The sequence below is a fragment of the Marmota marmota genome, unplaced genomic scaffold (assembly GCF_001458135.2).
Source record: "Marmota marmota marmota unplaced genomic scaffold, marMar, whole genome shotgun sequence".
NCBI classification, from domain to species: Eukaryota; Metazoa; Chordata; class Mammalia; order Rodentia; family Sciuridae; genus Marmota; species Marmota marmota.
This window is the reverse complement of record NW_025999842.1, coordinates 30,165,119-30,179,931: the sequence shown is the minus strand read 5'-3', so window position 1 is coordinate 30,179,931 and position 14,813 is coordinate 30,165,119. Positions and strand designations below refer to the sequence as shown.

The 14,813-nt window shown below is 40.5% G+C and overlaps 1 protein-coding gene across 2 annotated transcripts in view; it reads right to left on the bottom strand.

The window, feature by feature from the left end:
• Positions 1-3,301: 3,301 nt before the first annotated feature.
• The window catches only part of LOC107154578 (sodium-dependent glucose transporter 1B-like), a 64,326-nt gene continuing 52,814 nt past the window's right edge, over positions 3,302-14,813 (bottom strand). For both annotated transcript variants that reach the window (XM_048789077.1, XM_048789162.1), the window contains exons 2-4: positions 9,114-9,282; positions 7,400-7,516; positions 3,302-6,048 (exon numbers count right to left, since the gene is read on the bottom strand). In XM_048789077.1, the coding sequence (XP_048645034.1) occupies positions 5,054-6,048; positions 7,400-7,516; positions 9,114-9,282 (1,281 nt within the window). In that variant the 3' untranslated portion in view covers positions 3,302-5,053. The remainder of the gene's footprint in view (positions 6,049-7,399; positions 7,517-9,113; positions 9,283-14,813) is intronic.

The window sequence follows — 14,813 nt, the reverse complement described above, 5'->3', positions numbered from 1 at the left end:
CCTGACAGGATAAGGGCCATTTGTGAGTTGGCTTTGCTCCTTTTGGGGAATGGCAGGTTTCTGTAGAATCTGGATCCCAAACTTTGGCCTCATTGCAAAACCTCTCTCTGAAAGCATAAAAAAGTCAGACTCAGAGCAACAGTAACAATAGGTCTTTGAGAGAAAATGCATCTAAGTCTATATCTTCCTCTACAGAATAGGACTAATACCATCTGCCTCATTGCTGCTTAAGAGTTCAAAGAAGTGAGATAAAAACAGCAGATAATGCTCTAAGTGTGCGCAGAGTTATTATAACTAAGGTGATATGGCTTACATATATTTTTATTGTCCCTATTCCTACCTAAACCTATACATTTCCTGACTTTAAGCCTCTATAATAACTGAAATGACATATATGATGTGACAATTTGGATAGGTTAAATACGGGATAAAATGGAAGCTTAGAGATGGCATCTCTCTCCTCTCTCTCCCCACCCCCTCCCTAGTCCCTATCTTGCACTTTCACCCAAAATGAGCACTTTTCTTTTCCATGCCCTTCAGCCATGACTTTCTGCCTTGCCTCAGGCCTGAAGCAATGGAGCTAGCCTGAAATGGTGAACCAAAATAAGTCTTTCTTGCCTTAAGGTGTTTTTCTCAAGTTTTTTTTTTTTTTTTTTTGTCATAGTGATGACAAACTAACCCAAGCTTAAAGATGATGGGCTAGTTTACTGTGTAGAGAAGAGTTCAAGAGAGAAAGCATTCAAGTAGAGGCATTCACACTGCTAGCTACTTTTAGCTGAATTTACAGAGAGAATCCGGAACACAAAGGAACAGAAGAGAAAGATTTAAATTTTGAGCCAAGTCTAAATAAGGATGGTGTGTAAACTTTCAGCCAATAATGATGTTAATTGCACTGGTAAAAAGGAGCCATGGACAATAGGAAGAATACCTTGAGGGCATCTCAGATAGCTGCAGGGCCACCCCTCCCATCACAGGCTCAAAGGTGTAGAAATGCAGATTTGTTTCAAAACCTTTCCAAAAGAGCCCTTGGATGCCACGTGTACCCTCAAACACTGAAAGATTGTTTTTCTTGCATTTAGCCAGCAAGTCACTCAGAGGCTGTTGTGGTTCAAGTAGACCCCGGTACAGCTCACACTCAACCACAGAGCTTGGTGGTGTCCTCGGGATGCTGGTTTTGCAGGCACACAGAATGAAAGTTATTGAGTCAAGGAAGCTTCTCCAAAGATTTCATGGGAAACTAGGCAGAGTGCTGCAGAGTCAGAATCACTGCAAGCAGCCCCTCACAGGGCAAAGCATGGAGCTACGGAGGGGAAGGAGAGCTAAAATAGAGACTATGGGAAGGTAGTGAAGTCTCTAGCATTAAATACCTACCACGGAATAGGCAATTAGCAGAGCTAGCACAGGAGAGGAGCCAGTGGGGTAAAATCAACAAGGCCACAGGAGTGGGGCTTGCCAGCTCCTGGGAGATCACTTCCTGCCATGGTATACCTATATGCTAGACATGCAATTGTAGGTCTTAATATTTGCCCTCACGGGTTAATATCTTGATGTAGTTCAATTCCTCCTTTCTATTCTCATATTCATCCCTTTTGGAGGGAATACTTATTTTGTCTGTCCCATTATCATATCATGGAGTATATAAATTTCCTTTTTCTTTTCTTATTTTTGTGCGGATATGTGTACAGTATGGGAACGGAACCAGGGAATTGTTCATTCTAGTGAAGTGTTTTACCACTGAGCTATACCCCAGCACTGTTTTTCATTATTACAGGTATCTATAATTAGGAGTTTGCCTTTGGTTTCAAAAGAAACTTTGGACTTCAGTTTTTTGAGCAATACTGGGATGGTTCATCCTTTGGGGACTCCAGGAGACAGACGGAATGCATTTTGTGTGAATGAGCAGGTAAGAAAATGGGACGGACGTGATCTTAGGTGGGTAGAGGCAAACACTATAGAAGGAATCTCAAGCATTCTCCAAAGACCCATGTGTTAAAGGTTTGGTGCCCTGAGTGGAGCTAGTAGAGCTGATGGGGCCTTTAACAGTGGGGCCTATTGGAGGTCTTTAGGTCATTGGGGTGGGCCCTTTCAAGCAGTTTTGGGACCCCGACCCCCTCTAATTCTCTTTGGCTTCCTGGACATGAGGTGAGCGGTTTTATTCTATCACATGCTCTTGGCTTTGCGTATGTGCTTCATTGCTGCAGACCCAAAAGCAACAGAACCAAGCAACTGTTGACTAGACTTCAAAACTGGGAGCCAAAATCAACCTTTTCTCTTTATGAGTGGATTGTCTTGGATATTTATATGTTATAGTAAAATAAACCTGACTACACAGTGACCTTCCCATTTTTTTTTTTTTTTGACCTTCCCATTTTGGACTGTGGAATCCTAGTGAATTTTCCAGTGTACATTCCAAATTTTATGCCATGTTCTCATTACCATGTTTCTTTCCCCTCTGTTCCATCTTCTACCGTCTAACAGTAGAAGCTGAGGGTAGATTCCCTGTAGTAATGAGTCAGTCCCCCAGTAGCTGAACAACTGACTGTCTAGGCCCAACAGCCTGAGGAAAAACAGCAAAGGGAGCAGAGCTTTAATTTCCAAGCTTTCACTAAGGAAAGTAGCATATACAAAAGAGGAAGAGGCTCTTTCTTGTTAATTTCTCCACCAGCCCACTTCCAAGTTGTTCATCTATTACCATGAGCCGGTTGTGTTGGGCATGGGATGTGAAGACCTGTGCACAAGAGACTTGTGTTTATCACTTAAGACAAACCAAAGCAATTTTTTTTTCCCAAAGGAAATTTTATAGAAATCAGATAAGAGAAAGCAAACATATTATGATTAGGTAGAAATTAGAGGTCATTCAGGATAACACTTTGGAAGAGGGAAGCAAAATCACTCAGCAATTCTGGTCATTTATCAAAGGATAGCCACACCAAAGGATAAGCCATACTCAGATGGAGTTCTCTTTCTCAACTCTGACACCAGGCTGCTGAAACACCTTCTTGTCTTTACTTTGGTTTCCCAGGTATTTCAAACTTAGGGAGGAGGAACCCTGGATGGGTAACACAAATATCTAATCTCTAGAAAAGGTTGGGCTCCATTATAAATTGAACTTACAGCTTGTTGTCATTACCCCTGAAAGCCAGGATGGAACCTTGAAACAGGAAGACCCAGACAAGGCCTCAAAACACCTGGTTTACAGCTCCAGTACTAATGTAGTCACTCTGTCATAGCTTTTACAGTAAGAACATAGTATCTTCAAATTCCACCTGAACATAACTAGAGAAAAATTAGCATATATAAATAAGTTTTAAGAGGGTAATTTCCTTTAATTCAATTAATTCTGATGTTCCACGGAATCAAAGACACTTATAGTAAATGCAGCATTATTTTATATAGACATATGGGGAAAAGCTGTTAATTAACCTGTCACAATATTTGATGTTCATTGATTATAAAAAAAAAATTCTGATTTTTAGGGTATTTAAAGTATGGGGGAAAGGCATATCTTAGGATCAGTGAAATGTATTCTACAGAAAATTACAAAGAATGTATTAAATATTATGTGAATTAAATTGACACATAATAATAATCAGTAGCATTTCCTTAAAGCTATTTATCATTTTTGTCTCACTTCTCAGTTGAAATGAAGAATGGGCTGGCATTTACTTTTAATCTAGGAGATATTTTGCACAAACTATAAAACGTATTAATATTCAATTTGGAAATCATGTGATTTACATTTCCAGAGTCTCGGATAAGGAGGTGTCATAAATGAGACTTTCACTAAGTACCTCATTTACAGCCAGAAACCAGAGACAAGTCCTGAATCTAGGTCTGTTGCAACCTTCTCTGTGTTGTGTATGTGTGTGCTTTTTTTAACAAATAAAAAATCAAGTGATGCATTAATATTCTTTGGTCTGACACTACAAATAAAGTAAAGAATTATTTTTTTCTAAATGTCTATTTCTAAGGAATTCTTTCATGAAAGTACTCCCCCTAACTTCCAGGCACAGTATATATGCCTAATAATTTTCTTAGAACATTCTATCCACACCTCTGGTTTTGCTCTATTAAAACAACACTCAAGTTCTCAAAGACAAATGGCTTCTTCATATGGTCTGGAAGTTGGAAACTGTAAAATATTATCTAATCAGACTCATACCCAACACTAGTTGCACAACACGATCCTACATGTTTATGAGATCACTTGGCAGATTATAGAAGACTCAGAATAGCACATCTCAAAAACTTTTTTTTTTTTTTAGCATTTCTTATAAATGAATCTGGAAACTTTGATCTCCAAAGCAGGCTGGAAATAGACTTATGCTGTCTTCTGATTTTTCTCTTTGGAGATGGAGATAATTCAATAAAGTCAGTAAGTAATCTGTCTTCTCTGTTAGTATCTTTTATTTTGGTTCTGGCAAGATGATTCTGAGGAGAAACACTAGTGTAACTGGATAAGACTCAAACATTGGTGCATTTGATATTTGGTCAAATGTTCATTAATTTGTTTGTATGGCATTTAAAGCAAGCAAACACACATACAAAAAAGCTGTGAAAATGGCCTTAGAGCATTATGTTTTGGTACTTAAAGTTGTTTCTAGATTTTAAAATACAGTTTATGTTAAAATAAATTTTATTAATTTAGAGAAGACAATGTCTGTGAGAAATAGAATTTCTTTAAGATTTTCTCATGTGGTCATCATGAGTGATTGTTTTTTCCTTTATAAGTTTCACAATTATCCTTTGTTCTAAATCTTAGACTGACATTTGGCTTTGGAAAATCACAGTATGTTTTATTTTCCTGAAAGAAGAATAATTTATAATCTTTACTTTTGTACAACTGGTGTATTGGTGAACTTTTAAATTGAGAGCTAACTGCAATAAAGTGGATGAACAGAGAAAAAAATTAGTGCACTTGAGAGGAACTGGTTAGAGACAACAGAATATTTCCAGATGTCTCTATGATAATATGCCTTGTTGTATCATTCATTTCAACCACTTCAAAATCTATTCCATTCCATTTTTGCTCTTCTTCCCTTCATTCTCTTCTTCATATCCTAGGACTAGAGGACAAAGCTTTCCGTTTCTTACTCTTGATGTCTTCTTTTCGCTGGCGATCCAGAGGCAAGGTGGCTACTTTATGCATCACGGGAAATATAAGAGCAGTGAATAGTGCTGCCCCCAAACAGGAGTACAGAACTACTGGCAAATCCAGGTATTGTCCTTGAACCACACCTACTACTGCAGGAATAGCCATTTGTCCCAGGGCACCACCGATTAGAATAAATGCAGCAGATTTCCCACTTATGGTTGTGTACTGCTCAATCCAGGAAACACCACTGGGAAACGTGGCTGCCATTGAGGCCCCATACACTGAAGTGGCAATCCAGAGACAGAGTGGACTCTTGTTGAAAAGCACCAGAAATAAAGATGAAGCCAGGCTGCCAATGTTGCTCAAAACAATCATGGTGCCCGGCTGTAGACAGGCAGCAAAGAAGATCGCCAGGCCCCTGCAGGCTGCAAAGGTCCCCCAGAAGATGGAGTTCAACCCAGCTGCTTCGCGTTCTTCCATGCCTGCATAGGTGGTGGCAAAGGAGAAAACGTAAGAGCCATATGTTACCTCTCCTCCAACATAAAAAAAGAAGAACAAGAAAAGGAGGCAGAGAAGGGTCTTGTGATATTCAGCTCTTCGATATCCCTGAGCAGATGGTTTTGCTTTTTCCTGCCCTGAGCTTTTCTTGAAAAACAGAGCAAACAGAAAGAGAGACACTATGAAAATGTAAGTGCTGGTAGAAGCATAAGCCCAGAGTAGATTCATGTCATCAGGCAATCCAAACAGAGGGGATGAGTCAGCTTCAGACGATCCGTTGGTGGCTGGAGGCTGAAAGGCAGGCTCTGTGTGGTTTTCAGCAGACACTGAGGTACCCAGTACCAATTTAGCCAGAATTGGAGCCAGAAAGGCACCCAAGGCAAAACTGAAGTGTAAGGCCTGCATGTGTGGGGCTCCTTCATGCCCCCAAATATCCAAGATGAGGACATTACCACCTGCCAGGAAAAGATGGAAAAATGCTTTATGTTAAACTCAGTAAAATTAAAAAAAAAAAAAAAAAAAACATGACTGTGAAAACAAGGCTAAGTTTGTATTACCTGGCATTATGTTTTAAGTTATCAAATATTGCATCTGAGTCAATTCTCTAATTAAGGAACTTTTAACACAGGACCACCAGAGAGCTATGCCTTATCAACATCTCATACACATACATGGAATTCTACAGGAACTACCTCCAAGAGCCAGACACTTTCACAGAAATTTTTTATAACAGTGCTAACACCATCCTGCAGAGTAATATTTATAGACCTATTTATTGTAAATATTTAAAATATATTTTTACTAGGTAAAATTTATTTATTTATTTTTGGTACCAAGCCTTGAACCCAGGGGCACTTTTTAAATATCCCCAGCCTTTTGAAATATTTTATTTGAGACAGAGTCTCGCTAAGTTGCTGAGGCTGGCTTTGAACTCATGATCCTCCTGCCTCAGTCTCCTGAGCCACTGGGATTACAGGTGTGCACCATTGTACCCAGCATATTAGGTAAAATTTTATACCAGATAGTGCTCAAATTACCAAATCTATACACATTTGCAACTGATAGTCATTTTGGAATACTATTTATTTCTCTATAAAAACAGATGAAAATCACTTCCAGGAACCTTAATTTTGCAGGACTCGTGCATACCTGTTACATGGAACAAGCACACCTTTTGCTTTCCTTGTCTCTACAACATCTACAAAGGCCAGAAGCATCATAGCCTGGCTTTTTAAAAAATTAGATATTTTCAAATAAATACATAATTCCATCTCTCTTTTTACAGACAAAGATTAAAGAAGAAAACAAATCAAGTAATATCACAGGAGGGAAAGGAGGCACAGAAAGTTGGATTCAGTGCTAAACAAATATAACTCACATTTTTTAGTAGCTTTTAAAAGACATGATATGAAGAAATAATGCTGTGAGACAATAGAACTTTTGAGAGAGAGAAAGAACAGGAAAAAAAAAAGTAAAAATCAGTATACACTTCTACACCCAAATGAAAATCTGTAATGTAATTAGCCACGGGAGGGAATCCTTCCTGTTTGGATGCTGTAATTCCACAATCCTCTCAAAGAACTGAATCATTTTAATTTCACTTCAGAGTTGGCTGCTCAAAAATTGGTCCCCTAACTGGTAAAAAGAGTAGCTACTAGAAGGAAGTTTCTCACTGGGCGACCTCATGAATAGCTCAAAAGTTTATGTCATTTCAAGGGCATTGCAAGTGACACTTTACTATCTTCCATCCTTCTTTTCCTAGCAGTAGTGACCTGATCCCAGAGTTGCAATGAAGGGTTCACTCACCTGTATCCAGAATGCTAAATGAAACACCCATGACCGACATCATGACAATCAGTAACACTGCTGTCTTGCAGAAAGGGATAAAATAAAGACCCACGGTGGTGACCACCAGTGACACTCCTGAGGAGAAAGGTAATAAAGTCAGCTATAAAAAGCAGTATTCATGAAGAGTCATGAGTCAAGTCAACACCATAATACTTCTAAAAATGTAAAATAAGATCAAATTAAAACTGGGTAATCTTGAGAAGCTAAGAGTTGCCACTTTTATAAATGCTTTTGTCACTTCAAAACTTTATAATCTTTATGAACTAAAAAAGATAAATTACAGCCAGGTGCGATGGTGCATGCCTGTAATCCCAGCAGTTTAGGAGGCTGAGGCAGGAGGATCGCAAGTTCAAAGCCAGTCTCAGCAATTTATGGAGGCGCTAAGCAACTCAGTAAGACCCTATCTCTAAATAAAATGTTAAAAAAGGACTGGAGATGTGGCTCAGTGTTTAAGCACCCCTGGGTTCAATACCCTGTACTACCCCCCCAAAAAAAGATAAATTACTGCAACATAAATACAATTCTAGTGCTATAAACAACTATAAATTATATCACAAAGAAATGTTTGATCAACAAAAGAGGCAGAAATTCTTTCATTAAATGTTTCTTATTTAAGAACCAAAAGAGACTTCTAGATGAGGTAATAAATTAAAAAGCCAAAAAGAAAATTCAATTGGCATAGTGGTGTAGTATAACTTAAAAACACTAGTTTGGAGAATAGGAGGGAAATAGAAGATTCTTATTGTTGGACTGGCATGTAGCTCTGTGGTAGAGCACATATGTAGCATGTGCAAGACCTTGGGTTTGATAACCTGGACCCAAATAAAAATTACACACACACACACACACACACACTGACACACACATTATGGGTTTCTTTTGACTCAAAAACTGGCTACATTTTATATTAGAGCTTGCTTCTATGCTTTTACAGCCAAAGAAAGATTCCACAATTACTTGCTTTGTCATTATTAAACCATCAATTCATTTATATGTGAATATATAATATTTATTCATATATTCTTTCAATCTACTTTAGAAATTAGAGAATTTATTCACCAGAAGTAATAGATTGTGCTCCTTCTTCAAAAGTGCATTATCAGATCAATCTAAATTTTTTAAGTGTGTTAATTTATTCAAAACCAGTATGTTAAGGCTTTGCCATCTATTTCCTGGTGAGGAAGGACAGTCTGGGGTCATCACTGACATGGGGCAGTAGCGACAAAAACGTAGCCTACCTCAGTTCATTCTCCATCTCCTGCCCCTTCACTTCCAACCCAGACTCCATAGAGCCAGGGCAGATTCCAGGAGCCCCTTCTGAGCTCTGTGGCCCTGGGAGAGCTGCCCTACACCCTGATGAGCAGAGCCTTTTGGACAATCATTGGGTGACCCTGGAGGGATGCCTAAATTACAGTCAAGGTCAGGAAGTCTAAGCATTGCTAACACACACACACACACACCTGAGGGCTGATCTGAGTTTCCAGAGGGCCCAGCACAGATTCCCCTGAACTGCCAAGGTCAGAGCAGGACCATGGAAACTGGGTTTATTTAGGACACCAAAACACCACCCATTTCGGTTGTCAACCTCTCTGCAGGCTACCGTTTTCATAATTAAGGGCAAGTTGAAAACTCTTTGAAAATCACAAAGAAATGAAAATTGGTGTCTACTTACCTAAAAGTAAAAAATGATTCATACGGTCAAAAAGAATGCCACCAAGCACAAAGCCGCTCATATATCCAAAAGCACGACCCACAAATATTTCAGAAAGACTGCTGATATTTCGGTTCACATTTCTTGCCAAATCTTGAAACGTAGGTCCCAGTATAGCAATTGCTGTTCCCTGAAATTTATGAAGACAAAAAGCTTTTCCTTACAAACAAAATAATATCTATATAATTTGTATCCATCACAAAAAGTGGTGGGTGAGATACAGATGCAATGCAGAGAATTATTTTAAGCCACATTGCAAGGAAAAAATGTACAATGACAATACTAATACTACTAGAGCCATTGATTCCTACATTGATTCACCTATTTCCTGGTGAGGTAGAACAGTCTGGGGTCATCACTGACATGGGGCAATATGTGGTGCTGAGGATCAAACCCAGTGACTTACATGTAGGAGGCAAGTTCTCTGCCACTGAGCCACAACCTCAGCCTCTGTAACTTCTTCTTTTTGTCTGTAAGTACTGCCTGCCCGTGTTGCTGAGTGGAGTTTTATTAAACTTTATTACTTCAGGGTTTTCTCAATTCATGAATTGTTCTTTGCTCAAATAAACTGCTAAATTTAATAGGTCTAAATTTCTTCCTTTAATGGGATGGCATCAGATGAGGATCCAAAGTAGAAGTCCAGCGACCAGTGTCCCAGTATAGCAATAGCCATTCCCTGAAATGAATTCTTGCACTAATATGAGAATTTAAGGTCAAAAATTCACTGGTGGATTGAAACAATCACCTTATGCCGGTCTCTCAAAGAAATTGGGGTCTCCTGTGGGTTTTCTATTTAATGCAAGCTCTATGAATTTGTTTTGAGTTCTCTGACTTAATTTGAGCACTTTTTACTGGATTGAGACCAAAATTGAGAAAGAAGAGAAAGGATGTTCTCTTCTGCCACATGTTCCCTGTGTCAGTCACATTTTCATTGCTAGGACCAAAATACATAACAGGAACAATTTTGAGGAGGAAAAGTTTATTTTGGCTCAGGGTTTCAGAAATTTAGTTGTTGGTGGACCAACGCCATTGCACTCAGCCCAAGGTAAGGCAGATCCCATCAGGGTGAAAGAGCATGGGGGAGGAGCGCTGCTCCACTCATATTGAGAGGGGAAGGGGCCACAGGGAAAATGAACCTTTCCTGAATGTGTACCCGGTGACCTGTCTCCTCCAGCTATACCCTACCAGCCTGCATTTACCATCCAGTTAGTCCATTCAAACTAGGATGGACCAATTAAGTTGAAGCTCTTGTAATCTAATCATTTCACTTCTGACTATTCCTGCATTATCACAAAAGTTTTGGGGTGATACCTCACATCCAAACCATAACATTTCTCCCCACATCCCCTAAAACTCATGTCCATCTCACAATCAAAATGCATTTAGTGCATCTCCAAGAATGCCCATAGTGCTAGCACTTTCAATATTGCCCAAATGCCCAAGTCCAAAGTCTCTCTCTCTCTCTCTCTCTCTCTCTCTTTTTTTTTTTTTTAGGTGCAGATAAACACAATACAATGCCTTTATTTTTATGTGATGCTGAGGATCGAACCCGGGTCCCACCCGTGCCAGGCGAGCACTCTACCACTGAGCCACAGTCCCAGCCCTCCAAAATCTCTTTTGAGACTCAAGGCAAGCTCTTGGCTGTGAAGCCCCTGTAAAATCAAAAGCACGGTAGATGCTTCCAATATATAAAGGCAAAGTAAACATTTCCATTCCAAAATGGAAAAATAGGGGTATAGAAAGAAAGGGTGGGACCAAAGCAATGCAAAAACTGAACTGGACAAACAAGTCCTGTATCTCCTCATCCAGCATCTGGGGCACAGGGCAGTGAGATGTGATCTCCAAAGGGCTTAGGCAGCCCTACCCATTTGGCCTTGCCAGTTGCAGCCCATACGACTTCTCTTTTAGTCTGGTTCTGTCCACAGCCAGCAGCTTCTCTTGACAGGTGATCCTTGTTACTGGCATCTCTTAACGCAACAGTCTTCACTCCAGTTTTGGTGTCACATTCACACCTTCACATATCACTCTTTTAGAAACATCCTGCAGGAATTCTAATCCAGCTACATTTTTCTGACCTTCCAAGTCTTCTTTGAAGTCTCAGTGGAAACCTTAATGATCCCCTAAGGAATCCAGCACCTTGCATAACTGCAGAACCAGGACCATGTAGATAATGCGAAGGCGTGTCAACAGTTCAAGCAATAACTGGGCCCTCTAGGATCACAGCTGCCGCAGCCTCTGAATGCCTGGATGACTGGGCATGGTGACACAAGTTCCTAGGACTTTCTTTGTGAGACGCATGCCTTTTTTATCTTCCATCTTCAGATTTTCCCACACTATGGGCACAAACAAGTTCCAAAAACAAGTTTGTCCCAGCAGCAACTTCACTTCTTGGATTCATTTTCTATATTAATTTAACTTTTCATTGCTGTGACCAAAATATCCAACAAGAACAACTTAGAGGAGGAAAAGTTTATTATTGCTCATGATCTCGGGGGTTTAGTTCATGGTGGACCTACTCCATTGAACTAATTGCACTGGTCTGAAGACAAGACAAACCATCATGGCTGAAGGGTGTGGTGAATGAGTACTGTCTGTCGATGGTGGTCAAAAAACAGAGAGGGAAATAGGCCATAGGGAAGAGGAACACTTCCAAAGCACACACCTAGTAACCTACCTCCTTCAGCCATGCCCTACCTGCCTGGTTACCACAGTCCATTCAAATTAGGATGAACTGATTAGGTCATAGCTCTCATAATCTAATGATTTTGCCTCCTAGTATTCCTATATTAACAGAGGAGCTCTAGAGGAATACTTTAAATAAAGTCATAACACTCTCCAAGAGGTATATATATATTTTTTCCTTCCATTTTTGATAGCTGTGGTTGCTCCAAACACCTCAAGGCTTCTTGGAGAATTTTGCTGTGGCTGCATTAGCTTTAGTTGCTGGTCCATCCCACACGACTCTTCCCCACAGACTCTGTGGATGACTCTGCCCCTCTGAGACTACTTTAACTATCCCCATTTAAGTCATGAGGAGCCCCTCTCTTGTCCATGACTGATAGGGTGACCAGCAACCTGACAGAGCAGGTTCCTGCGCAGGAGGTATGAGCCACCTGGGAAAATTAAAAGTCTGAAATAATCAGTAAGAAATAAGACAAAGCCAAAGATTAGATTTAAAAAGCAAAGCACCTGATAGGTCTTCCAGTCCTGATAGGAACTGGAACTGAATAACTGAAAAAGGTCCTGATTCTTTATTTAAGGGGGAGTACATCAAAGGCAGGGATAAGGTTTCAGTGGGAGGAGACTTGTTTGGGTGCTTGCTTCTCGGTGTGGCAGGGGTCATCTATGACCCAGGGGTAAACAGGTTGATTGGCGTTTGGCAAGTTACACCCATCTCCGGGAGGCAAAAGGGATCGTAGGAGCTTCTTCACAAAAACTGGATAGGGGTGGGAATAAGCAGGCTTTTTGGCTCTTAGCAGGTCACTCCCATCTCCAGGACTGTGCTTGAACTTGAGCAGTGAGATAGAACAGAGCATTGACATGAATTGGGCATTTTCACCTCAGTGGATACTACTTGGGAGCTCCCCAAACCAGGCTTTCCTGCCTAAAGGCTCCAACGTCACTCAGTGAACACATGGCTCATAAATGGCTTCTGGCACATGACTAAGCAGAAACTACAGTTAGCCAACACTTTCCCCTTACCCTTATTGGAGTAGTTCATGTGCTTCCTCCTCTTATGCTGCAGCAAATGTCCTAATAAAACCTCTTTAAGATGGTATTGTATCTTGTTAATGCCTGATTTCTATCTCAAGCAGAGCAGTCTAAACTGGATATACTAAGAGCTGGTGATTTCCCAAAGGCTCCTGGCCCTAAAAGGTGTCCGAAGATGGGGCTGAAAATGCTAAGGGCAGATAGCAGTCAGGGAGTCGTGGGGAGTGACAGAGTGCAACAGAGAGCTGCTATATCTGTTGGAGGAGTTCCAGAGAGTTCTGACTAGCTGCTGGCTCCTACTGCCAGGAGATCAGCAACAAGGAAAGTTGCTAACACTAAGGGAACTTGACTTTGCCTATTCATGATTTCTATCTGAATTGGGCAAAAGAACCCTCAGCTGACTGGTCACATCTTGGTGACTTTTAAAGAGGACTTCCCCTTGAGAGGGCACAGAAAAAGATCACTGACAAGTGTAAAGGCCAGCACAGATCTGCCTGTGGTTGACAAGTGGTCACCTGAATCATTGCTGCAAGATCAGCTTCAACTGCTGGTACAACTGTGTGAGCCTCCCCATCCTCTTCATGTGAAAGATGCAACCCCACCTCCATGTCTATGTTCTTTAGTCTTTCTTTCATCCCTTTTGCTCACTGGTGATGATTTTTGTCACAGCAGATATCTGTGGTGGCCCTACTCAACCACCCAGTTTGTACTGCAGACTGGTGTCACCATTCCAGCACACTCTGTGGCAGGCTCTAACTTGGTTTCAGAAGCTCTCTCCTGGATTACAGACTAGTTGTACCACTGCAGAGTTCTTTGTTTTGCTTTCTGAATTTCTCAGTTCTGTTTGCTTTCTGGAACTCTGACTCTGGAACACATCCTGTTTAGTGAGCACCCATAACTCTCTTGTCTCCATACCTGTAAGAATCTGATATTTCATCTGTGTATACCAAGAAACTGGCTGTTGAAAACCCTGAGATTTCCATCTTCCTCCTCTCCTTTTGTTCTCCTGTGAGACATTTTCTGTCTATCACTCTTGGTGTTCCAAAGCACTCAACCCTCAGGTGTCTAATTACTTACTGGGATTAAGTCTGGGAGACTTACGAAAAACAGACTGACTTTCTTTTGTGATAAAGCCTTGCCTCGATACAAACTAGAAGACCAAGAGTATTGGCCAGAGCAATGGGTCTGTGAATTATAGCCTCATTCTTGTTATGGTTCAGATATGAGGTGTCCCACAAAAGCACAAATAGGAAATGATGCAAGAATGTTCAGAGGTGAAATGTTTAGATTGTGAGAGCTGTAACCTCACCAGTGAATTAATCCACTTAAGTGGATTAAAAAGTGGTAACTGTAGGTGGGTAGGATGTGCCTTAAAGAAGTGGGTCACTGGCATGTTTGGGGAGTTTATATTTTGTCCCTGGTATGCAGATCTCTTTCTGTGCTTCCTGGATATCTGAATCGAGCAGCTATTTTTTCCACCAGACCCTTCCACCATGGTGTTCTTTCCATGATAAGCCCAAAACTATGAATCTGGCCAACCATGAACTGAACCTCTAAAACTATGAGCCAAAATAACCTTTTTCTTCTCTAAGTTGTTCTTATTGGGTCTTTTGGTCACAGTGATGCAACACTGACTAAAACAATCCTCCATTCTGGAAAAGGAAAAAAATGAGGAGAAATTTTCTGCATTTTGGATTTTATGAAATTGTGCCAGGAGCCTAGCCTAAGCAACTTCTTTTGGGTCTGTGGTGACAGTCTTGAAGACCACTAAGCCTACTGACCCAAACATATGAAGGAAGTCATAAACATTTGAGTCAGGGACCCCAGACTCCACTTTTTTTTTAACCTGGATAGAGGAAGCCAGAAAGGATAGGAGAGTATAGAAACAAGTATGACTTGTGGCTGTCTTAATGCAACCACTACCTCAGGGTAACCCAAAATATACCAGAA